This window comes from Marmota monax, unplaced genomic scaffold (assembly GCF_021218885.2).
Source record: "Marmota monax isolate L192 unplaced genomic scaffold, Marmota_monax_Labrador192_F-V1.1 WCK01_AAM20220418_F8-fsc00215, whole genome shotgun sequence".
NCBI lineage: Eukaryota > Metazoa > Chordata > Mammalia > Rodentia > Sciuridae > Marmota > Marmota monax.
In genome coordinates, this window is record NW_026695214.1 from 2,261,139 (window position 1) to 2,285,010 (window position 23,872).

General features: G+C 55.3%; 1 protein-coding gene across 1 annotated transcript; it reads left to right on the forward strand.

Annotated features, from left to right (window-relative positions):
- The first annotated feature begins 229 nt into the window (after positions 1–229).
- Ptprh (protein tyrosine phosphatase receptor type H) lies at positions 230–23,753 on the forward strand. The gene is made up of 20 exons (XM_046431204.2): positions 230–359; positions 3,684–3,717; positions 3,919–4,185; positions 5,491–5,757; positions 6,423–6,689; positions 7,995–8,261; positions 8,926–9,192; positions 10,508–10,774; positions 11,134–11,400; positions 12,836–13,102; positions 15,024–15,102; positions 15,216–15,263; positions 18,695–18,785; positions 19,452–19,542; positions 19,818–19,894; positions 19,993–20,127; positions 20,687–20,809; positions 20,912–21,069; positions 22,649–22,784; positions 22,865–23,753. Exons 1-20 carry the CDS (start codon positions 309–311, stop codon positions 23,012–23,014), a joined length of 3,309 nt encoding a protein of 1,102 aa, XP_046287160.1. The 5' UTR covers positions 230–308; the 3' UTR covers positions 23,015–23,753.
- The last annotated feature ends 119 nt before the right edge of the window (positions 23,754–23,872 follow it).

A 23,872-nucleotide genomic window follows, 5' to 3' on the forward strand; every position in this document is an offset into this window, starting at 1 on the left:
GAGCAGTGCCCCCTCCAGGTGTTCCTTCGCCTGAGTGGAGGGACCGAGCAGATGGGGCTGGGGCCCAGGATCCTGAGGGGATCCGGAGAGACGGAGCAGGAGCCTGCCACAGGGTACGGAGCAGAGGTGAGGCCAGTGCAGGGCGAGCCCAGTTCACGGGCTGGAAACCTCTACTTCCTCCTCCTCCCCTTCCTGCCCTCGCCTCTGGCCTCACCACTGGACTGGGAAAGGGGGAACTCTTGAGTTGAAAGTCCAGCAGGTGGAAGAACCAGGTCTGGGACTCCTGTGTTCCTCCAGTGTCTGGACACATGGCCAGCACTGGCGGGGCCCTCAGGGTCCGGGGGAGCTTGGTGATACTGGTAAGTCCTCCCCTTCTCAGGAAAGAGCTTGGGTCACAAGGAAGGGGAGACTGGTGTGAGGGAGCTGGGTACTTGGCCTGGGACCTGAGGAGGAGGGACTGGTCTCCTGGAGAAGGAAGGCAGATTAAGGTTGGGGGAGACAGGCGAGTCTTACACCTAGGGTGCAGGGCACACAGGGAGCCCAGAGGCTGACTCCCAGTTGCTGCAGTGCACACAGAGCTCCAAGATCATTGCTGACTCAGACCCAGACCCCTCCCTCAGACCCAGGGTCCAGGCCCAGCCCCCTCCCCCAGACCCAGGGGTCCAGGCCCAGCCCCCTCCCTCAGACCCAGGGTCCAGGCCCAGCCTCCTCCCTCAGACCCAGGGTCCAGGCCCAGCCCCCTCCCCCAGACCCAGGGTCCAGGCCCAGCCCCCTCCCTCAGACCCAGGGTCCAGGCCCAGCCTCCTCCCTCAGACCCAGGGTCCAGGCCCAGCCTCCTCCCTCAGACCCAGGGATCCAGGCCCAGCCTCCTCCCTCAGACCCAGGGGTCCAAGCCCAGCCTCTTCCCTCAGACCCAGGGGCATAGGCCCAGCCTCTTCCCTCAGACCCAGCGTCCAGGCCCAGCCTCCTCCCTCAGACCCAGGGTCCAGGCCCAGCCCCCTCCCTCAGACCCAGGGGTCCTGACCAGCCTCCTCCCTCAGACCCAGGGGTCCTGACCAGCCTCCTCCCTCAGACCCAGGGTCCAGTCCCAGCCTCCTCCCTCAGACCCAGGGGTCCTGACCAGCCTCCTCCCTCAGACCCAGGGTCCAGGCCCAGCCTCCTCCCTCAGACCCAGGGATCCAGGCCCAGCCTCTTCCCTCAGACCCAGGGGCATAGGCCCAGCCTCTTCCCTCAGACCCAGGGTCCAGGCCCAGCCTCCTCCCTCAGACCCAGGGGTCCTGACCAGCCTCCTCCCTCAGACCCAGGGTCCAGGCCCAGCCTCCTCCCTCAGACCCAGGGTCCAGGCCCAGCCCCCTCCCTCAGACCCAGGGTCCAGGCCCAGCCTCCTCCCTCAGACCCAGGGTCCAGGCCCAGCCTCCTCCCTCAGACCCAGGGTCCAGTCCCAGCCTCCTCCCTCAGACCCAGGGGTCCAGGCCAGCCTCCTCCCTCAGACCCAGGGTCCAGGCCCAGCCTCCTCCCTCAGACCCAGGGTCCAGGCCCAGCCCCCTCCCTCAGACCCAGGGTCCAGGCCCAGCCCCCTCCCTCAGACCCAGGGTCCAGGCCCAGCCTCCTCCCTCAGACCCAGGGTCCAGGCCCAGCCTCCTCCCTCAGACCCAGGGGTCCAGGCCCAGCCTCTTCCCTCAGACCCAGGGGTCCAGGCCCAGCCTCCTCCCTCAGACTCAGGGGTCTAAGCCCAGCCTCCTCCCTCAGACCCAGGGGTCCAGGCCCAGCCTCCTCCCTCAGACCCAGGGGTCCAGGCCCAGCCTCCTCCCTCAGACCCAGGGTCCAGGCCCAGCCTCCTCCCTCAGACTCAGGGGTCCAGGCCCAGCCCCCTCCCTCAGACCCAGGGGTCCATTTCCAGCCTCCTCCCTCAGACCCAGGGTCCAGGCCCAGCCTCCTCCCTCAGACCCAGGGTCCAGTCCCAGCCTCCTCCCTCAGACCCAGGGTCCAGGCCAGCCTCCTCCCTCAGACCCAGGGTCCAGGCCCAGCCTCCTCCCTCAGACCCAGGGATCCAGGCCCAGCCTCCTCCCTCAGACCCAGGGGTCCAAGCCCAGCCTCTTCCCTCAGACCCAGGGGCATAGGCCCAGCCTCTTCCCTCAGACCCAGGGTCCAGGCCCAGCCTCCTCCCTCAGACCCAGGGGTCCTGACCAGCCTCCTCCCTCAGACCCAGGGGTCCTGACCAGCCTCCTCCCTCAGACCCAGGGTCCAGTCCCAGCCTCCTCCCTCAGACCCAGGGGTCCTGACCAGCCTCCTCCCTCAGACCCAGGGTCCAGGCCCAGCCTCCTCCCTCAGACCCAGGGATCCAGGCCCAGCCTCCTCCCTCAGACCCAGGGTCCAGGCCCAGCCTCCTCCCTCAGACCCAGGGGTCCAAGCCCAGCCTCTTCCCTCAGACCCAGGGGCATAGGCCCAGCCTCTTCCCTCAGACCCAGGGTCCAGGCCCAGCCTCCTCCCTCAGACCCAGGGGTCCTGACCAGCCTCCTCCCTCAGACCCAGGGGTCCTGACCAGCCTCCTCCCTCAGACCCAGGGTCCAGGCCCAGCCTCCTCCCTCAGACCCAGGGTCCAGTCCCAGCCTCCTCCCTCAGACCCAGGGGTCCAGGCCAGCCTCCTCCCCCAGACCCAGGGTCCAGGCCCAGCCTCCTCCCTCAGACCCAGGGTCCAGGCCCAGCCCCCTCCCTCAGACCCAGGGTCCAGGCCCAGCCCCCTCCCTCAGACCCAGGGTCCAGGCCCAGCCCCCTCCCTCAGACCCAGGGTCCAGGCCCAGCCTCCTCCCTCAGACCCAGGGTCCAGGCCCAGCCTCCTCCCTCAGACCCAGGGTCCAGGCCCAGCCTCCTCCCTCAGACCCAGGGGTCCAGGCCCAGCCTCTTCCCTCAGACCCAGGGGTCCAGGCCCAGCCTCCTCCCTCAGACTCAGGGGTCTAAGCCCAGCCCTCCTCCCTGAGACCCAGGGGTCCAGGCCCAGCCTCCTCCCTCAGACCCAGGGTCCAGGCCCAGCCTCCTCCCTCAGACTCAGGGGTCCAGGCCCAGCCCCCTCCCTCAGACCCAGGGGTCCATTTCCAGCCTCCTCCCCCAGACCCAGGGTTCAGGCCCAGCCTCCTCCCTGGTGTGGTGTGTGAGCTATAGACTTCAGTTTCCTCTTTTTAAAATTTTTTTAGTACTAGGGATTGAACTCAGGGGCTCTTAGCCACTGAGCCCCGTCCCCAGCTCTATTTTGTATTGTCTTTTTAGAGACAGGGTCTTCACTTGGGGCTTCACTTTTGCTGAGGCTGGCTTTGAACTTGCAATTCTCCTGCCTCAGCCTCCTGAGCCACTGGGATCACAAGCCTGCGCCACTGCACTGGGCTTCAATTTCCCTTTTTTCCCACCTCTTCTGTATGTGTTGATTGCTTCCCTGTTCCCAGTATTACAGGGTTATATTTTTCTGAAAGTGAAACCATTAAGTTTATGTCTTGTCCTCAGCGGGGCGCCAACCTTAGCTCCTGCGCCCTGGAGCCCCACCCTGGCATGCTCTCCCTGCCCAGAGCACTTGAATGCTAGGGTGACCTTTGCTCCTCTCCTGGGGCTTGGTGACTCATGGGGGCGGGGTGGGTTACTCCCACAGGGAAGTGGGGCTGTGTCTGATGGTGTTCTCCCTGGGCTTCCCACAGATTCTGTGCAGCTGGACAGGGTCCAAGGCAGCCGGTGAGTGAGCCCATCCAAATTCACTGTCCACAAAACCAAAACAAAAAAACAACCAGGACTTCAACTCCCATTACCCTCCTAGAGTCTTCATGGAGGTCCTGGTGAACGGGGTTGTTTCTGAGCTTGGAGCAGACCTTGGGGAGTGGGAGGGATGGCAGTCCTCTGCTCCTCGGTCCACGTGGTTCTCTTCTCCCTCCTCAGCCCCCAACCCAGTGAGAAACCTGAGAGTGGACGCTCGAAGCAACAGCTCCCTCACCCTGCACTGGGAGGTCCCCCAGGGCCCGGACTCCCAGAGCCTCACCTACTGGGTCCAGTGCACTGGAGATGGTGGCAGAAACGAGACCCAAAACACGACAGACACCAGCGTCACAGTGCAAGGACTTGATGCCGCGTCCCGGTACACACTCTCAGTGTGGGCCGAGAAGGACGGAGCGTCTGGCTCCAGGGAGGTCCTCAACGCAACCACAGGTGAGAGGCACCAAGTCCCAGTCCTATTCTGTCATCTCCATGAAGATGGGTGGCAGAGGGCATGGAGAAGCTCCAAGGGGGGTCAGCTCCTCGTCCTGCACACTGGACGCTTGTCCAGACTTGGGATGCATCGGACTGGACCCTTGGTGACCTGCAGGAGAGACTGGCCGCATCCAGGGTCACCTTTCTTCAGGAGACAGGGAAGGTGTGCTTGGGCTCTCCTGCCTCTGAGTAGGGGGTGAGCAGGCCTTCCAGACCATAATGCCAGGGCGTCTTAGCAACCACGGCTCGGAAGGAGCCAGGACAGGAGACCAGAGCTGTGCTGTGGGGACACTCTGGTCCCCTGACTCTTCCCCAGTCTCCCACTGGGCCACGTCCTGGAAGCTCAGACCCAGAAACCATCCCCTGATGGACAGTGTCCTTGTCTAGGCCTTGCTATCTGATATGGTAGGCACCACCACAGGAGGCTTCTTATTTCTAGTTTTTGAGCTGAGTCTCTTCATGTTGGCCAAGCTGGCTGTGAACTCCTTGTCTCAAGTGATCCTCCTGACTCAGCCATCTAAGTGCTGATGACAGGCCCGTGCCACCATGCCTGGCTACGTCTGGCTTTTGAACTGTAAGTCCACTAACATTATAGAGTCAGGTCCACGTTTCATGTAGTCAAGAGGAGATGGGTGCCATGGTGCTCTCCTGTAATCCCAGTGACTTGGGAGGCTGAGGCAGGAGGATCTCCAGTTCAAAGTCAGCCTCAGCAACTTAGCGAGGCTCTAAGCAACTCAGCAAGACCCTGTCTGTACATAAAATGAAAAGGAGGGCTGGGGGTGGGGCTCAGTGGTGGAGTGCCCTGAGTTCCATCCCCAGTACCCCCCAACCAAACAAAAACAACAATAAACATGGACTCAGGAGTCCTGTTGAAAGACTCCAGTCCCAGCTCTGTCCTCATGGGGCCAGTGCCTGCCATACTGAGCAGTGGGGAAGCACAGCCTTCGTCAGACGTCCCTTGGGAAAGCCCTGGTCTGGGTCCTTGCTACTCAGGTGAGGTCATGTGTGGGCAGCTCTAGCACCTCCTGGGGGCTGATGGGAGACGCAGGACCTCAGCTCCAGCCCAGACCTTCTGAATCTGCCTCAAGAGCTCCCGGGATGTACATGCAGGCTCCGTCTGAGAAGCTCGGGTCCAGACCATGCCCCAGTCCACTGGGACCGCAAGGAAGGAGAGCTAGGAATGCTAAGGGCCCAGTGTCCCTGGGTCCCCGTCCCTTGTGCTGCTCCTCTGCTCACGTTGGATCCTTCTTGTTAATCCCTCAGCCCCCAACCCAGTGAGAAACCTGAGAGTGGACGCTCGAAGCAACAGCTCCCTCACCCTGCACTGGGAGGTCCCCCAGGGCCCGGACTCCCAGAGCCTCACCTACTGGGTCCAGTGCACTGGAGATGGTGGCAGAAACGAGACCCAAAACACGACAGACACCAGCGTCACAGTGCACGGACTTGATGCCGCGTCCCGGTACACACTCTCAGTGTGGGCCGAGAAGGACGGAGCGTCCGGCTCCCAGGTGACCCTCAATACTGCCACAGGTGAGAGGAAGGTGCTTTAATCATTTCTTTGTTACAGGGAGGTGGAAGGATGGTTGGGAACTGGCAAGAGGAGGGGAGCCAGTAGAATGACAAGGCCACACAGGCAGTGTGTGGTGCACGTGGTTGTGATCCCAGGGGTTTAGGAGGCTGAGGCAGGAGGATGGCAAGTTTGAGACCAACCTCTGCAACTTAGTGAGACCCCGTCTAAAATAAACAATAAAGAGGGCTGGGAATGTGTTTCAGTGGTTAAGCACCCTAGGTTCAATCCCCAGTCCCCTCACCTCCGCAAAAAGACACATATTGACTTCCATTTTCTGTCAGCCATATCACAATAAAGAAAAAGAGGCTGGTGAGATGAGTCACCAGGAGCTGTTTCATGGGGCTCAGCAGATCCCAAACAGTATCATCTCCACCTGTGATCGGTATAAGAAGGACCCACGAGGTTGTCCTTAATTTCACACCAGTGTTTCATTCTTTTTGTCACTCTCATGGTACATCTCCACCGGGACAAGGCACATCACATAGGATAGCCACTTGGGGCTTGTGCTATCATGTGGGACAATGCGGGTCCAAGCCACCCCTCTCACCTGCTGGGTCCAAGGTTATAGAAGAGCTGGAAATTCTGAGGACCAGAAGCCACAACTGATTTCTCTTCCTATTTCCAGCCCCCAACCCAGTGAGAAACCTGAGAGTGGACGCTCAAAGCAACAGCTCCCTCACCCTGCACTGGGAGGTCCCCCAGGGCCCGGACTCCCAGAGCCTCACCTACTGGGTCCAGTGCACTGGAGATGGTGGCAGAAACGAGACCCAAAACACGACAGACACCAGTGTCACAGTGCAAGGACTTGACGCGGCGTCCCGGTACACACTCTCAGTGTGGGCTGAGAAGGACGGAGCGTCTGGCTCCAGGGAGGTCCTCAACGCAACCACAGGTGAGAGGCACCAAGTCCCAGTCCTATCCTGTCATCTCCATGAAGATGGGTGGCAGAGGGCATGGAGAAGCTCCAAGGGGGGTCAGCTCCTCGTCCTGCACACTGGACGCTTGTCCAGACTTGGGATGCATCGGACTGGACCCTTGGTGACCTGCAGGAGAGACTGGCCGCATCCAGGGTCACCTTTCTTCAGGAGACAGGGAAGGTGTGCTTGGGCTCTCCTGCCTCTGAGTAGGGGGTGAGCAGGCCTTCCAGACCATAATGCCAGGGCGTCTTAGCAACCACGGCTCGGAAGGAGCCAGGGCAGGAGACCAGAGCTGTGCTGTGGGGACACTCTGGTCCCCTGACTCTTCCCCAGTCTCCCACTGGGCCACGTCCTGGAAGCTCAGACCCAGCAACCATCCCCTGATGGACAGTGTCCTTGTCTAGGCCTTGCTATCTGATATGGTAGGCACCACCACAGGAGGCTTCTTATTTCTAGTTTTTGAGCTGAGTCTCTTCATGTTGGCCAAGCTGGCCGTGAACTCCTTGTCCCAAGTGATCCTCCTGACTCAGCCATCTAAGTGCTGATGACAGGCCCGTGCCACCATGCCTGGCTACGTCTGGCTTTTGAACTGTAAGTCCACTAACATTATAGAGTCAGGTCCACGTTTCATGTAGTCAAGAGGAGATGGGTGCCATGGTGCTCTCCTGTAATCCCAGTGACTTGGGAGGCTGAGGCAGGAGGATCTCCAGTTCAAAGTCAGCCTCAGCAACTTAGCGAGGCTCTAAGCAACTCAGCAAGACCCTGTCTGTACATAAAATGAAAAGGAGGGCTGGGGGTGGGGCTCAGTGGTGGAGTGCCCTGAGTTCCATCCCCAGTACCCCCCAACCAAACAAAAACAACAATAAACATGGACTCAGGAGTCCTGTTGAAAGACTCCAGTCCCAGCTCTGTCCTCATGGGGCCAGTGCCTGCCATACTGAGCAGTGGGGAAGCACAGCCTTCGTCAGACGTCCCTTGGGAAAGCCCTGGTCTGGGTCCTTGCTACTCAGGTGAGGTCATGTGTGGGCAGCTCTAGCACCTCCTGGGGGCTGATGGGAGACGCAGGACCTCAGCTCCAGCCCAGACCTTCTGAATCTGCCTCAAGAGCTCCCGGGATGTACATGCAGGCTCCGTCTGAGAAGCTCGGGTCCAGACCATGCCCCAGTCCACTGGGACCGCAAGGAAGGAGAGCTAGGAATGCTAAGGGCCCAGTGTCCCTGGGTCCCCGTCCCTTGTGCTGCTCCTCTGCTCACGTTGGATCCTTCTTGTTAATCCCTCAGCCCCCAACCCAGTGAGAAACCTGAGAGTGGACGCTCGAAGCAACAGCTCCCTCACCCTGCACTGGGAGGTCCCCCAGGGCCCGGACTCCCAGAGCCTCACCTACTGGGTCCAGTGCACTGGAGATGGTGGCAGAAACGAGACCCAAAACACGACAGACACCAGCGTCACAGTGCACGGACTTGATGCCGCGTCCCGGTACACACTCTCAGTGTGGGCCGAGAAGGACGGAGCGTCCGGCTCCAGGGAGGCCCTCAATACTGCCACAGGTGAGAGGAAGGTGCTTTAATCATTTCTTTGTTACAGGGAGGTGGAAGGATGGTTGGGAACTGGCAAGAGGAGGGGAGCCAGTAGAATGACAAGGCCACACAGGCAGTGTGTGGTGCACGTGGTTGTGATCCCAGGTTTAGGAGGCTGAGGCAGGAGGATGGTAAGTTTGAGACCAGCCTCGGCAACTTAGTGAGACCCCGTCTAAAATAAACAATAAAGAGGGCTGGGAATGTGTTTCAGTGGTTAAGCACCCTAGGTTCAATCCCCAGTCCCCTCACCTCCGCAAAAAGACACATATTGACTTCCATTTTCTGTCAGCCATATCACAATAAAGAAAAAGAGGCTGGTGAGATGAGTCACCAGGAGCTGTTTCATGGGGCTCAGCAGATCCCAAACAGTATCATCTCCACCTGTGATCGGTATAAGAAGGACCCACGAGGTTGTCCTTAATTTCACACCAGTGTTTCATTCTTTATGTCACTCTCATGGTACATCTCCACCGGGACAAGGCACATCACATAGGATAGCCACGTGGGGCTTGTGCTATCATGTGGGACAATGCGGGTCCAAGCCACCCCTCTCACCTGCTGGGTCCAAGGGTTATAGAAGAGCTGGAAATTCTGAGGACCAGAAGCCACAACTGATTTCTCTTCCTATTTCCAGCCCCCAACCCAGTGAGAAACCTGAGAGTGGACGCTCAAAGCAACAGCTCCCTCACCCTGCACTGGGAGGTCCCCCAGGGCCCGGACTCCCAGAGCCTCACCTACTGGGTCCAGTGCACTGGAGATGGTGGCAGAAACGAGACCCAAAACACGACAGACACCAGCGTCACAGTGCACGGACTTGACGCGGCGTCCCAGTACACACTCTCAGTGTGGGCCGAGAAGGACCGAGCGTCCGGCTCCAGGGAGGCCCTCAATACTGCCACAGGTGAGAGGAAGGTGCTTTAATCATTTCTTTGTTACAGGGAGGTGGAAGGATGGTTGGGAACTGGCAAGAGGAGGGGAGCCAGTAGAATGACAAAGCCACACAGGTAGTGTGTGTTGCACATGGTTGTGATCCCTGGGGTTTAGGAGGCTGAGGCAGGAGGATGGCAAGTTCAAGACCAGCCTCGAGCCAGTGGCAGAAACGAGATCCAAAACACAAGAGACTCTGGGTCTGTGTATGCATTTGGGTTGTGGGTGGAGAAGAAGTGGGTTAGTAGCTCCCCAGAGACTAATTGCTGCCAGCGGGAGTGCATCACTGTCCTTCCATTTGCTGAGAGAGGTGGTGTGTGATGGTCTTGGAGTGACAGGAGACTATGGGGGCTGCCTGGAACACACTGCGTTGGGGCCCTCGTGAGCCAGATACTAGTGAGCATCACATCCAGGGGTGTTCCGGTCTCAGGTGATGAAAAAAGATTGTCCATAGCGCCTTCTGCTTCCAATAGGAGTTGGTCAAGGTCTAAGGCTCCCGAAGGCCGTCCCAAACACCAGGGTGTGTATCTTCCTGCACCCACAAGGATGTGAGCGGCCAAGGCCTGCCACCTGAGCTCTGTGGGGCTTACATACTGCCAGCCGGATCACTCCATTCCTCCCAATTGTGTCACACATGGAGGATGGACATTCAGATGATCAGGGACACCAGCTTGATGTGGACAGCTCCCACTCTGTAGATCTACATTGTCCAATAGCGTAGCTCCTGGCTGTCGTGGCTACCTACACGTAATTAAGTTGCATAAAGTTACAGATTCAGCCCTGGTGAAGGGCTCCCAGGAATCCCTTCATCTTCCACCAGTGTGCCTACCTTGATGGACACTAGGAAACACCCCCTGTGCCTCTTTAGGGGCACTGATTCTCCACATGAGGGCCCAGACTTAGGAACTAGTCACCTCCTGGAGGCCCCACCTCTTGTGAGTGTCATGTGGAGGATTAGGTTTCAACATAGGAATTTCAGGGGAGCACAGCTGTTCTGGTCACAGTACTACTTAGATGGTGGCCCATGTGTTGGCAGTTCAGTATCCACAGAGTTGGCTAGAAATGCAGAATCTGTCTCCTGCTAGATCTGATTCAGAAATTGCATTGTAGCAATCCCTCAGTGGTGTATGTACTCGAAAGTTCTAGAAGCTCTGGTCGAGACCACACCCCCTTATCTACCAGGACAAGCAATTAATGCAGAACTGGGCACTTTGGGGGTCAAGAGTGCCACTGACGGCCACTCTGTAATCTACACCCCTACTCAATTTGGACTCTTCCTAATTTTTTAGCCCCTAACCCAATTCGAAGCCTGTCTTTGGAGGGTCAGACCAACAGCTCCATCACCCTGAGCTGGGAGGCCCCCAGTGGCCCCGAGCTTCAGGACTATACATACTGGGTGCAGTGCACTGGAGATAGTGACAAGAATGAGACCCAATACACGACAAGCACCAGTGTCACGGCTGAGGCACTGGAACCTGGAACCTTGTACCAGTTCTCCGTGTGGGCAGAAAAGAATGGAGTACCCAGCTCCAGGCAGAATCTCAGGATGGCCACAGGTGAGGACCCCCACCGCCCACTCCCTGTTCTGGTGAGCGATGGGGAACTGGCAAAGACGGCTCCTCCTCTGGGCCTGGGCTCCAGCTCTTTGATCCCTGGTCTCCTTGGCCCCACGGAGCCAGGACTATGGGAGAGATGTGACCACACCTGGGGAATGGCTCTGTCCTAAAGAAGAGGAGCGCTTGTATAGCTGTCCCCTGCCACTGGTTGCCGGGCTGCAGGAGCCCAGGCCACTGCAGGCTCCATGGCTAAGAAGCGTCCCTTGACCAGCTGAGCTGCACAGGCTTGGGTGTGAGTGGGCTCTGCGCCCCCCAGGACTAAGACTGTGGAAGTCCTGACTCTCTGCTCCTCCCACCAGTCCCTAATGCTGTGGCAAGTCTCGGAAAACAGGATCAGACCAACAACTCCATCACCTTGAGCTGGACAGCTCCTGTGGGCCCCACTCATCCCCCGTACACCTACTGCGTCTCATGGGTCAAGACGGGCAGTACTGCTGCGTCCCGCAACACCTCTGATACCAGAATCACACTGACCGCGCTGGAAGCTGGGAGCCTGTACCACGTCACCGTGTGGGCTGACAGGAATGAAGTCAGAGGTTATGCCAGTACCCTCATGGAGGCCACTGGTGAGACAGGGTCCAGTTCTGGTCCCAGCCTGACTGCGATGGGGGACGGGAAATCATGGGGGGACTTTGAAAGCTTCTAGGAGGTAAAGAGAGCTCAACAGCTATGCAGTCTCACGGCAGCTTGGACTTATAGGGCCATTCTAGGAGTCCAGCAACCAGGGATTTTGAAGCCATGGAGCCTGTCTTTCCTGCCTTTGGGAAATAAGCTCTTTTGGATGGGGGGAGCCAGTACCACCTCCTGGGAACCAAGAGTCATCAGCTGGACTATAGCCAGCAGATGGTTCCGGTGAATTTGATGAACAAAGGGCTCTCAGCTTGCACATGGAGACTCTCAAGTCAGAAGAATCAAAATTACTGACTCCAGAGACTGGGTTCATTGTTGATGGATGGAATCTGGGAGCATTAAACCCTGGGTTGGCCCTTTGGGCTAACAAAACTAAAGTTGGAAGCTCCCACTAGCAACCTGGTATGTCCAGGAGTGAGAGGTTTAGATTTTGTGGGCTGAGGTGAGTGGACCTCAAATCCCATCATGCCGTGGGGTCAAGACTTCATAAACTACCATGATAGAGTCCAAGGGCTCATGGGAGTTGTAGTTTTAAGGGATGTGTTTTCCTTTGGGGAGAAGAAAAAAGGATGGAGAAGACCCAGGGGCGTAACCAGGGGACAGCAAGAGCTCAGATGACGCGGGTCCTCACCAGGCCACAAGTTTCTGAGTTCTTTTCTGTGGTCTCTAGAGCCACGGATAACCAGGGCATCTCAGCTTGGCTGTGAGCAGGAGGCAAGCAGATTCAGGGATTCAGGGAGAAGGTTCTTTGAGGATACACCCACTTGAGGCTCCGACCTCACTTCTCAGCTTCCAGTGAGGTCCTACATCTGAAGAATGCAAGTCAGACCAGCAACTCAGAGACCCTGAGGTGGCAGGCCCCCGCAGACCCTCATTCTGGGCTCTACACATACTGGGTGCAGTGGGCTAGGGAGGAGCATCCCCCGAGGGAGCAGGATCCCGCCTGAGACTAGACCAAATCAATGGGCAGGACAAATGAGACTTGGTATGAGGGGGCAGCCCTCGAGCCTGATATTCTGTTCAGCTTCAGTGCGTAGGAGAGGGAGAATATACCAGCTCCACACACAGCCTCTGGGCACACAGGTGACTTGCCCTGCCCACCCTCACTGTGGAGAGGCAAGGGCCAGGAGAGGAGCGTGGCCTATAGGTCCTTTAGGCCCTGGTGTCATGTCTTTCTAAGGCTGCAGTGACACCAAGTCCAGGGTTTGGGGTTTAGTTTGAGGGGACTCACGTCCATTTGGGGAGAATAGAAACTGAGGGGAGATGAGGCATTCGAGCCTGTGGCTAGTTCTGGGGACAGGTATGACTGGTGGGGTGGCTTGGAAGGCATGGCGGGTGGCCCCCACTGACTCCTCTCCTTCCCTTCACCAGCCCCAGACCCTGTCACCATCACCTCCTGCGTCAGCACCTCTGGGGGGTATGGGGTCATCCTGACCTGGTCCTGCCCCTCCGGGGGCTATGAGGCCTTTGAATGGGAGGTGGGCGGGCAGCGTGGCTCCCAGGATGGATCTTCATGTGGCAAGGACGTGTCTGTGCTCGGTCTTGGGCCGGCTCAGTCCTACCCGGCCACCGTCACAACTATCTCAAATGGAATGAGGGCATCGTCTGTCCCCGAGACCTGCAGCACCGAGAGCGCAGGTGAGTGGGAGTGGGGTGGCTTCCAGGCCCTGCTGTGAGGGTACACACAGGGCTCTTTGGTTTGTCTGTTTGTCTTTTGCTTCCTGATTTCTCTAAAAGAGCTTTATTGAGATATTATTCACAGAACACACAGTTCTCCCAGTACGAGGCAATTCAGTGGCTTTCAGTGCGTTGGTAACATCGTGCAAACATCATGCATTCATCCCCGAACACTGCCATGCCCTGAGGAGGACGCTCTGTCCCCTTAGCCATCACCTCCTAGATCCCCGTTCTCAACCACTGAGCCCTAGACAGCCTCTCACTTCTATCTCCATAGATCTCCATCTCCAATATGTTTCCTATCTCTATAGATTTGCTTCCCTGGATGTTTTATAAAAACAAAATCATCCATTACGTGATCCTTGGGACCTCCACTGAGCATAATGTGTTTGAGGGTCATTTGTGCATGAGCATGCATCAGTACTATCTTTTTATTGCAGAATAATACTCGTGGATGTATATACCATGTTGTTTTATTCATTCATCAGCTGATGGATCCTTTGTGCCATTTATACCTTTTGGCCTCTGTGATCAGTATTGCTATGACATTTGTGTACAGGTTTTTGTGTGGACATGTTTTTATTTTTGTTGGGTATATGCCCAGGAGTGGAATTGGTGGGTCATATGGCAACTATGTTTTTTGTTTTATTTTGTTCTTTGTGGTACTGGGGATAAAACTTGGTGAACACTTAACACCGAGCCACATCCTTAGCCCTTTTTATTTTTTATTTTGAGACAGGGTCTTGCTAAGTCACCAAGGCTGGTCTCAAACTTGCGACCCTCCTGCCTCAGCCTCCCAAGTTGCTATGATTACAGGCGTGTGCTGCCACCCTGGTGTTGTACTCTATATTTAACTTTCACATTTTTACCCAAAGTGACTGCACCATTTTACATTTAGCAATGGTACTTGAAGATGTTTGCAGCTTAGACTTTGAAAAGTCTGATCGCGTGTCATAACTGTGGCTGTAGACCTCCCTTTGCCCTGTTCATCCCTTCCTAGAGTCAGGGTGTCTTCTAACAGTGGGCCTCCAGTCTGGAGAGAGAGTGACATGATGATACATGGATGCCACTCCAGACTGGGCTTTGCCAGATTCCATTGCTCAGCACTGTCCTCCTCGTAGCAGCAAGGGTCCCTCAGAGGACAGGTGCTCTGCTGCGGTGTGGTAGGTCCAAGTGCATAGGGAAACAGTGCCCGTGGAGGCTGTGTGTCCTGCTGGAGCCTGTGCAGCAGCCTGCCCAGGACTATTGAGCAACTGCAGCTGGGGTCTCCATGGTGATGAAGATGGGCGGGGGCTTGTGTCCCCCTGAGGCCAGGCATTTAAGGATAGATGTCGGGTAGCTGTGCCCATCAGAGCCTGGAACCAGCCAAGGCCTTAGGCCCCACCAGACCTCGATGGTCCCCTGCGGGGAGCCCTTCCCTCAGCAAACAGGACCTCTGGAAGTCCAAGCCTTGGGCTGGGGGGAAGTGTGTGTCAGGGAGTCCCCTCAGCCTTGGCTTTGGCCTCTGTTGTCATGGCAGGCTGTCCACCTCCACCCATCAGATGCCAGAAGCACCCCCACTACCAGGCTGTGACACCCAAAGATGTCTCCAAACAGTGTACAGAGTCCCTAAGGGGCAACCTTGCCCTGTGAGAGCCACTGGTTGGGACAGCAAGGGGGTCCCTGTTTGGCTACCAGCTCTGCTCAGAACAGGGTGTCTTTGGATGGGGACCTAAGGACATGAGAAGGGAGGTCGGATCAAGGCAGCTTTGAAGGAGGTGGCCCTTTCCCTCCTCTGCCTGAGCTTCTCCACCCTAGGCCTCTGAGCACAGCTGGGTGCGGCCAGAGGTAGGTCAACAGACGAGACTTGGGCTCTGAAGGCTCCCCTTGCCTCCTCCCCCAGGGGTCATTGCTGGAGCCATTGTGGGTGTCCTCCTGTTTCTCATCCTGGTGGGCCTGCTGATCTTTTTCCTGAAGAAGAGGTGAGACTCAGTGCAGGACTGACCACCTAGGGGGTGGGGACAAGGCAAGGAAGGGTGAGGATCCCTGGTCCCAGCCTAGTGCTGAGCCGTACATCCCAACATTCTTTCCCCAGGAATAAGAAGCACCAGGAGAAGGCAGTGCCCAGGGATCTGGTGTTCGGGTGAGTAGAGGGCTTGGGGGACCATCTAAAAGGATCGCTGTCAGATCATATCAAGGGGTGCTTGCTGGTAACTGGTCAGATCAGAAGGCGGGACCAGCGAATCCACCCAGAGCAGCCTCAGAGAGGACTAGTACCCTCTGCAACGGGGCCCAGGCACTTCCTAAGCACTTCCTGGGTCAGGTCCAGGACATCCTGCGTTCCTCAAATACCACCAAGTATGGGAAGCGTGTTGGACACTCTTCTAGGAACGGTTCCTCCTGTGCAGTTTGCCCTCTAGCACGGGAGACATTGAGTGAGAGAATATAGATTAGGATGCATGTGTGAAGACAGATGAAGCCACAGAGGGGACAACACCAAGACAACAACGTGACAGAACACCAAGGAAGGAAACAGAGGGGACACCAGAGGTACAAAGACCTACCAGGTTTACGGATAAATAGAGTATTTAAAAATGATCATATTACCAAAAATGATCTATAGAATCTGCCAATCCCCATCAAATTACCACTGATAGTCTTCACAGAACTAGAAAAAAGAAGTCCTAAGATTCATATACAAGAATTAAAAGACCCAGGATAGCCAAAGAAATTTTGAGTAAAAAAGATGCTGGGGGGCGGGGCAGGGGGGCTGGGGTTGTGGCTCAGCGTTAGGGCGCTCGCGTAGCACACGTGAGACCCCGGGTTCAATCCTCAGCACCACATAAAAATAAATAAGTAAAATAAAGGAATTGTGTCCAACTACAACTAAAAAATAAATAAATAAATAAAGGTATTGTTTCCAACTACAATTTAAAAATATTTAAAAAAAAAAAAGATGCTAGAGGCATCACAATACCTGATTTCAAATTATACTACAGAGCTGCAGTAACAGAAGCAGCCCGGTGTTGACATGTAGATCGATGGAAAAGACTAGAAGACACAGAGACAAACCCCCACAGACACAGTCCTCTGATCCTTGACAAATGTGCCATAAACATTCGTTGGAGAAAAGACTCCTTTTAGTAAATGGTGCTGGGCAAACTGGATATCCATACGTAGAAGAATGAGATTAGATCACTGTCTCTCACTCTGCACAAAAGTCAACCAAAAAATGGGTCAAAGACCTGGGAATAAGACCAGTCTGCAAGTGCTGGAAGAAAGCCTAGGGCTAACAGTCCAATACGGAGCTTCCTCAACAGGACTCCTGGAGCCCAGGAAGCAACTCAGAGAATTAATAAGTAGGTGGCCTCAAACTTAAAAGCTTGGGCACAGCAAAGGAAACAAGAGTGTGAAGATGGCCCGCAGAATGAGAGAAAATCTTTGCCATCTGCTCTTCCAACAGAGGGTTGACATCCAGAAAACATAAAGAACTCAAAGCATTTAACATATACACACAAAACCCTAAACAATCCAACCAATAAATGAGCAAATGAACTAAATAGACATTTAAAAGGAGAAATACAAATGTCCAACAAATACATCAAAAAATGTTCAACACCTACAGCATCAGGGAAATAAAAATGGCATTAAGATTTCACTCCACTCCAGTTAAAATGGCAATAATCAAAGATACAAATAATAATAAATGCAGGTGAGAATGTAGGGGAAAAGGAATACTTTTACACTCTTGATGGGGTTGTAAATTAGTATAAAGACTATGGAAATCAGAATGGAGGTTCCTCAAAAGTCTAGGCATGGCTGGGTGCTATGGCACATGCTGTAATCCCAGCAGCTTGGGAGGCTGAGGCAGGAGCATCTCAAGTTCAAAGCCAGCCTTAGCAACTTAGCAAGCCGCTAAGCAACTAAGTGAGTTCCTGTCTCTAAATAAAATACAAAAAAAAAGGCTGAGGGTATGGCTCAGTGGTTATGCACTGGGTTCATTCCTTGATACCTCCCCCCCCCAAAAAAAAAAGAAAAAAGAAAGAAAGACTAGGCATGGAACCACCATATGACTCAGCTACCCACTCCTTGGTATTTATCTTGGAGAACTGAAGTCATCTTGCTACAGTGATACATACACACCCATGTTTACAGCAGCAACACTCACAATAGCCAAACTATGGAACCAGCCTAGATGTCCATCAAAAGATGAATGGATAAAGAGAATGTGTCATACGTACACCATAGAGTTATACATACACAGAGTTATATTTGGCCACAAAAAATGAAATTGTGTCATTTGCAGGAAAATGTAGAAAACTGGATGCCATTGTGTTAAATGGAATGTTTTTTCTAATATATGGAAGATAGAAAAAAAATTTTTCTAAATGACCTCATGGAAATAGAAGGCAGAGCAGTGGAGACCCGTACAGTAGAGGAAGGGGACCAGGGATAGGCAGGGCGGGAGCACTGGGGAATGAAGCTGGTCGAGGGAGCTCGTGTGTGTGCATGAATATGTCGTGATCAGTTCCCTATTGTGCATGATCACAATGCACCAATAAAAACTGTGCTCCGTGGGAGCAGACAGAAACCACTGGAATCTCAGAAAGTCGAGGAGCTTCACACTCACAGGGGCAAACAGGTGTACAAGCCAAAGAGAAAGAAGGGATGGTAGCAGACACAGAACAGGGGAAGCCATGGCTGCAGGCTCTGAGACATAGGAAAAGAACCCCGGAAAAGGGAATAGGGGAGTAGTCCTGAAAGACAGGAGAAACACCGGCTCCTTTAAGAATATTTCTTAAAATTTCAACCGTGGCAAGCAAGTTACCGCTTTCCCCAGTTTTGTGCCTGTAGTGCAGCAGCACTCCGTGGCTGTGGTTGTAGCCTGCTGTCCAGCTCCGGAGCTCTCTTCATCTTTTTTTATTTTTCTTTGTACTGGGGGTTGAACTCAGGGGCATTCCACCACTGAGCCACGTCCCCAGCCCTATTTTGTATTTTATCTAGAAACAGGGTCTCACTGAGTTGCTTAGTGACCAGAGGCTGGCTTTGAACTTGCGATCCTCCTGTCTCAGCCTCCCAAGCTGCTGGGATTACAGGTGTGCGCCAAGGCGCCCACCTGGCAGCTCTTTTCATCTTACAAAACTGAAACTCTGACCCACTGAACAGTAACTCCCCACCGGCCTCCTAGTCCCTGGCGCCCAGTTTGGGCTTGACTCCTGTGGGTGGTCCACTGCAGACTCTGTCTTGCACACGGTCGTGAGGGTCATCAGCACTGTAGCCCATGCCAGCATCTCTTCTGTCCTGCGGTGAAGAGAGTTTCCCTGTGTGTGCGGAACTGTGTCGTGTTGATCCACTCATCCACCAGTGGGCATCTGCGTTGCTTCCACCTTTGGGCAAATGTGCCTACTGCCACCGTGGCCGTGGGTGTACAAACATCTCTTTGAGTCCCTGGTCTCATTTCCTTGGGGGTCTACACCCAGAAGTGGCATTATTGGATCAAAACTTTATCTTTAATTCCCAGAGCACAAGATTAAAGGAGGTTAAAAAACATTTCTCCTTTCCTTCCCGACACAGATTTCCAGAGGATATCCTGGCTCAAGACTTTGCTGATCATGTTAGGAGAAACGAGAAGGACAGCAACTGTGGGTTTGCAGAGGAGTACCAGGTGGGCTGGGCACAGGGTCCACGCTCAGTTCCCTGTGCCTCCACCCTATCCAGACCTTCTCGCACCCTTTGGGTTTTGAGCAGCAACACAGACCTTGTTCAGTTGTGCAGATACTATCAGGAGTGGTCATCTTTCCAACATGTTGACATCTTTTTTTTTTTGGCCGGCGGGGGGGGGGTACCAGGGATTGAACTCAGGGGCACTCAGCTACTAAGCCACATCCCCAGCCCTATTTTATATTTTATTTAGAGACAGGGTCTCACTGAGTTGTTTAATGCCTTGCTTTTGCTAAGGCTGGCTTTGAACTCACCATCCTCCTGCCTCAGCCTCCTGAGTCACTAGGATTACAGGTGTGCGCCCCTGCGCCTGGCTCAACACGTTGACATCTTAAACAATGATGAGCTCCAGGTCAACCTTACGGCAATTCCCCCACTCCCACTGGGGTGCTCTGTCTTTCCCCTAATGCCTGTCCCTAACTTCTCCCCACATCCTCTCAACTGCCCCACAGGGTGGGTAGCACATCTCTTCTATTTTTGTGGGTGACACAGAATCCCAGGGTGTAAGGGAAAAACAGGAGGTGACGCTGAAGAGGGACGGGGAGCCCTGGGGTTCTTGGGGAGGTAGGGATAGTGTAACACCATGCACCCCCTTTTCCTCTGTCCCCAGCAACTGGCCCTGGAAGGTCATGGCCAGTCTCAGATGGTGGCTTTAGCTCCTGAGAACAAGGCCAAGAACCGCTACAGAAATGTGCTGCCCTGTGAGTTTTTCATTTCTGCTATCTTCATCCCCAGCCCTGATGTTGTCCACACTCCATTCCTGGTCCCCTTCTCTATCCTTATGAAAGACAAAGCTCCTCCCCTTGGTGGGCTCCTAGCCCACTCTGCCACCTGGGGTCCCTCTGCCCCTCTCAATCCCTACATAGCTCCCAGTGTCGGTCTGCATCTGGGTGTGTCTTCAGTCCCTGGGTCTCAGGCTTCTCTCTGCCTCTCTGGGTCTGTGTGTATTTTTGCTAATGCTGATTTCTTCTCCTAGATGACTGGTCCCGGGTGCCCCTGGAACTCATCCATGAAGAACCAGGCTCTGACTACATCAATGCCAGCTTCATGCCTGTAAGGTGGTGGCTGGGGCCAGAAGGATGCTCAGGGAGGCTCACTGGTAAAAGCTGAATCATCAGATGACCCTTGATATGCATGTTTTCCTCAACCAGGGACTCTGGAGCCCCAGGGAGTTCATTGCAGCCCAGGGCCCTCTGCCCCAAACTGTGGGTGACTTCTGGCGCATGGTGTGGGAACAACAGAGCCACACCCTGGTTATGCTGACCAACTGCATGGAGTCTGGCCGGGTAAGAGGACCTCTGTCCTAGACATTTACTCAATGTAGATCCTGACACACACCTCTCTGATTCCTCCACTATGACCCCAGTGTGGACCCTCCTCCCCGCTCTCTCGGCTGTCCACCAGATGACTTGTGGAAGGGTCTTAGTCCTTTTTCTGTTGCTATAACTGAGTACCATAGACTGGGTAATTTATAAAGTCTGGAGGCTGGAGGCTGAGGAACACGGAGCAGGCATCTGGAGAGCACATTCTTGCTGGTCCTAGGGTGGTGGAGGGCATCACAGAGCAGCAGGCTAGCTAGGCCCCACCCTCAAGACCCCCTCCAGCCCTAATCACCTCCCAAGGCTCCACCTCCAAACGCCATTACCGTGTGAATTTGGGGACGAGGTTTTCAACTGTTTGGGGGACAGGTTCAAACCTCAGCAGGGAGTGGAGCTGACCCCTCTGACCTTGGGCTGGAGGGACTCCTGGCTGGCATGCCTCTGTACCTGGCTGCCTATGGGTCCCACCTTGAGCAGAAGAGCCACATGCAGAGGCTTTCCCACTGACTGTCCTGTCCTCCACCAGGTGAAGTGTGAGCATTACTGGCCTCTGGATGCTCAACCCTGTACTCATGGGGACCTGCAGGTGGCTCTGGTGGGTGAGGAGGTGATGGAGAACTGGACCGTCAGGGATCTGCAGCTGCTGCATGTGAGTCCCTCCAGCCTGTGTGCGCAGAGCTCTCCATGAAGTCAGACTGCAGGGCGCCCTGCAGGCACGGCACGCTCTCCCACCAACCCTTCCTCCTTCCAGATGGAGGAGCGGAAGACCCTCTCTGTGCGTCAGTTCCACTACCTGGCCTGGCCGGACCACGGTGTCCCCCAACCAGACCCCTTGCTGGCTTTCTGGAAGGTGCTCCGGCAGTGGCTGGACCAGACCTCGGAGGGAGGCCCCCCCATTGTGCACTGCAGGTACACATCACCCTGGCACCCTCTCTTGGAGAGAGCCCCCATTGGGACTCAGGGAAGGGTGTTAGATGGGTCCCTGGGGACTTGTAGAGAGGTGGAAGAGGAGGAGGAGGTGAATGCAGAGTGATGAGGGTTATAAAGCAGATTTAGATGATGATGAAATCTGGGGGTATAGTTCAGTTTGCTCTCCAGCAATGAAAACAGGATCGAGGAAGGCAAGGAAGAGGAGACAGGGAGAGGGAGAAGGAGAAGAGAGGGAGAGGGAGAGGGAGAAGGAGGGGGAGGGAGAGGGGGAGGGAGAGGGAGAGGGAGAGGGAGAGGGAGAGGGAGACGGAGAGGGAGAAGGAGGGGAGGGAGGGGGAGGGAGAGGGAGGGGAGGGAGAGGGGGAGGGGAGGGGAGGGGGAGAGGAAGACACTGAAGATGAGGATGGGAAAGAAAGCCTGAAGGAAGAGCAGGTGTGGACGGCAGGGGAGCAGGGAGCAGCACGCTTTTGAGGAACATGTGACATACCCTGGGCTCCCCTGCTGCGCCTCCCTGTTCCCTGTGTTCCTGGGGAGTGTGCTGAAGCCTGCACAGAGGAGATCCATCTGCATGAACACTTAGGGGATGAGGAAAGGGGATGGCTCCACCATGACAGTCTCTGAATTGGGGTGTCCTTCCGATGACAGTTGACATGAGACACAGCCAGTCATGCTGGTCCTCAGCAGAACCTCACAAGGGGCCTTCCTCCCGTTTAAAGTCTGACTTATTGTCTTCAAGGCCAGGCTGGGATTCCTTTCTGCCTGGCCCCTGGGGGGGCCCTAACCACTCTCTGCACTGTGTCCAGAGACAGACCCTGTCGCCAGGTGGTGTCCCCAGGAGATGTCCCCAGTTTCACATGGTCCCTTCCCTCCAAGTGCAGCTGCATAGCTGGTTAGTTAAGAGGATTAACTGGAGCCACAAAAAGCAATGAAGCACTAACATGTGACAGCATGGATGAACTCCGGAATCCCTGCATTCAGTGAAAGTCAGAAAAAAGACACCTTGTCTGACTCTATTAACACAAACAGCCCAGAACAGATAAAATCCACAGAGATAGAAAGCAGGCCAGTGGTTTTCAGGGGCTGGAGGAGGAGGGTCTTGGAATGGGGCGTGGGGTCTCTGCTGGGGATGGAGTAAGTTTTGTGACTGGAAAGAGGTAACAGTTGAACAGCTGTATGTGTATGAACGCCACTGGATTGGTCACATTAAAATGGTTGGTTTTGCGTTTAAAGAAGTTTAGAAATGATTAGATCGGGAGTTCATCTTCCTGGGCCTGGACCCCAGCTTGTCATCCATAAGTTACATGGCCTGAGAGATATGGGGTCCTCTCCCCAGTCTCCATCTGTAAAACAGCCATGCTCCTTAGGCTTGGGAAGGACGGGAGGGTGTGCAGCACTGAGAACAGGGCCCGGCAGAGGAAAGAGCCCGGCAGTCACTGTCACTGTCTACCCAGTAAGCAGCCCCACCTGAGCACTGCGATCCTGGCTGCTCCAGCAGCAGCTCCCTGGAGTCAGCCTCCACACCTGACTTGCCTCCCCTCCTGGCCTTGTCTCTGCCTAGTGCTGGCGTGGGTCGCACAGGCACCCTCATCGCTCTTGATGTCCTGCTTCGGCAGTTGGAGTGCGAGGGTCTCTTGGGGCCCTTCAGCTTCGTGAGGAAGATGAGAGAGAGCCGGCCATTGATGGTGCAGACCGAGGTGATGGGGGTGTGGGGCGGGGTGGGGCGGGGATGTGGGGCCTGGGGAGGCACCCCTCATGCTCCATGCCTTCTCCCCAGGCCCAGTACGTATTCCTGCACCAATGCATCCTGCGGTTCCTCCAGCAGTCGGCCTCGGCCCCAGCCCAGCCGGAGGCCACCTACGAGAACGTGGCAAGTCTCATCTATGAGAATGTGGCTGCCATCCAGGCCCAGGAGCTGGAAGTTTAAGTCACACAGGCAGCTGGTCCTGCAGCCCAGCAAGACTCAGATCTGAATCCCCACTGCAGCCAGATTCCTGGACCCTGGGGAGACAGCGGGCTGTGACCCGGGACTCCCAAGCCCTGCTGGAGGAGTGCCCTGGGAAGCCACAGTCCTGTTTCAAAGAGGAGAGGGGTTATGGGTCTTCAACTCACAGATCCGGTGGGAGCCAGGACCTGGATTCCTGGCCCTTGCAGGAGGAGAGAGGTGGTAGAGGATTTCCTAGTGTTTCGTTGCATTTTTTTTTTTTTTTTGGTACTAGGGATGGAACCCAAGGCCTTAGGCATGCTAAGTGCTTTACCACTGAGCTACATCCCAGCACTTTTTATTTTATTTTAAGACAGGGTCTAACTATATTGCCCAGGCTAGTCTGAACTTGCCATCCTCTTGCCTCATCCTCCGGGTGGCGGGGATACAGGTGTGTGTCTCCAGCCAGGTTTAGATTTCCTAGTTCTTTAAGGGAGGAGGAGGCTGTGGCCATGAGTGCAGGCTTTCAAGGAACCTGGCTGGAACCTGGATTCTAAGTGTGGACTTCTGGTGACCTGAGGAGCAAGGGCAGGCAGGATCCTGCCCTTCGTTTACCTCAGAAGCCAGCTGGGTCTTTGTGACCAGAGGCCACAGGGCTCCCTCTGTCTGGGCGTCTGGGCACCCCAGGCTCTGCACACACTCCCTTCTATCCCAGGCCTTATTAAACAATGTTCTCCCCAGAGCTGCTCCTTGGATTTCTGGGTCCAGAGATAATTTTAGGGTGGGAGTGCGGAGTGGGCTCCTGATCTAAGGTCCTAAGCAAACTGTCCGTGGGAGGAAACTCTTGGGATCCTTAGTTTT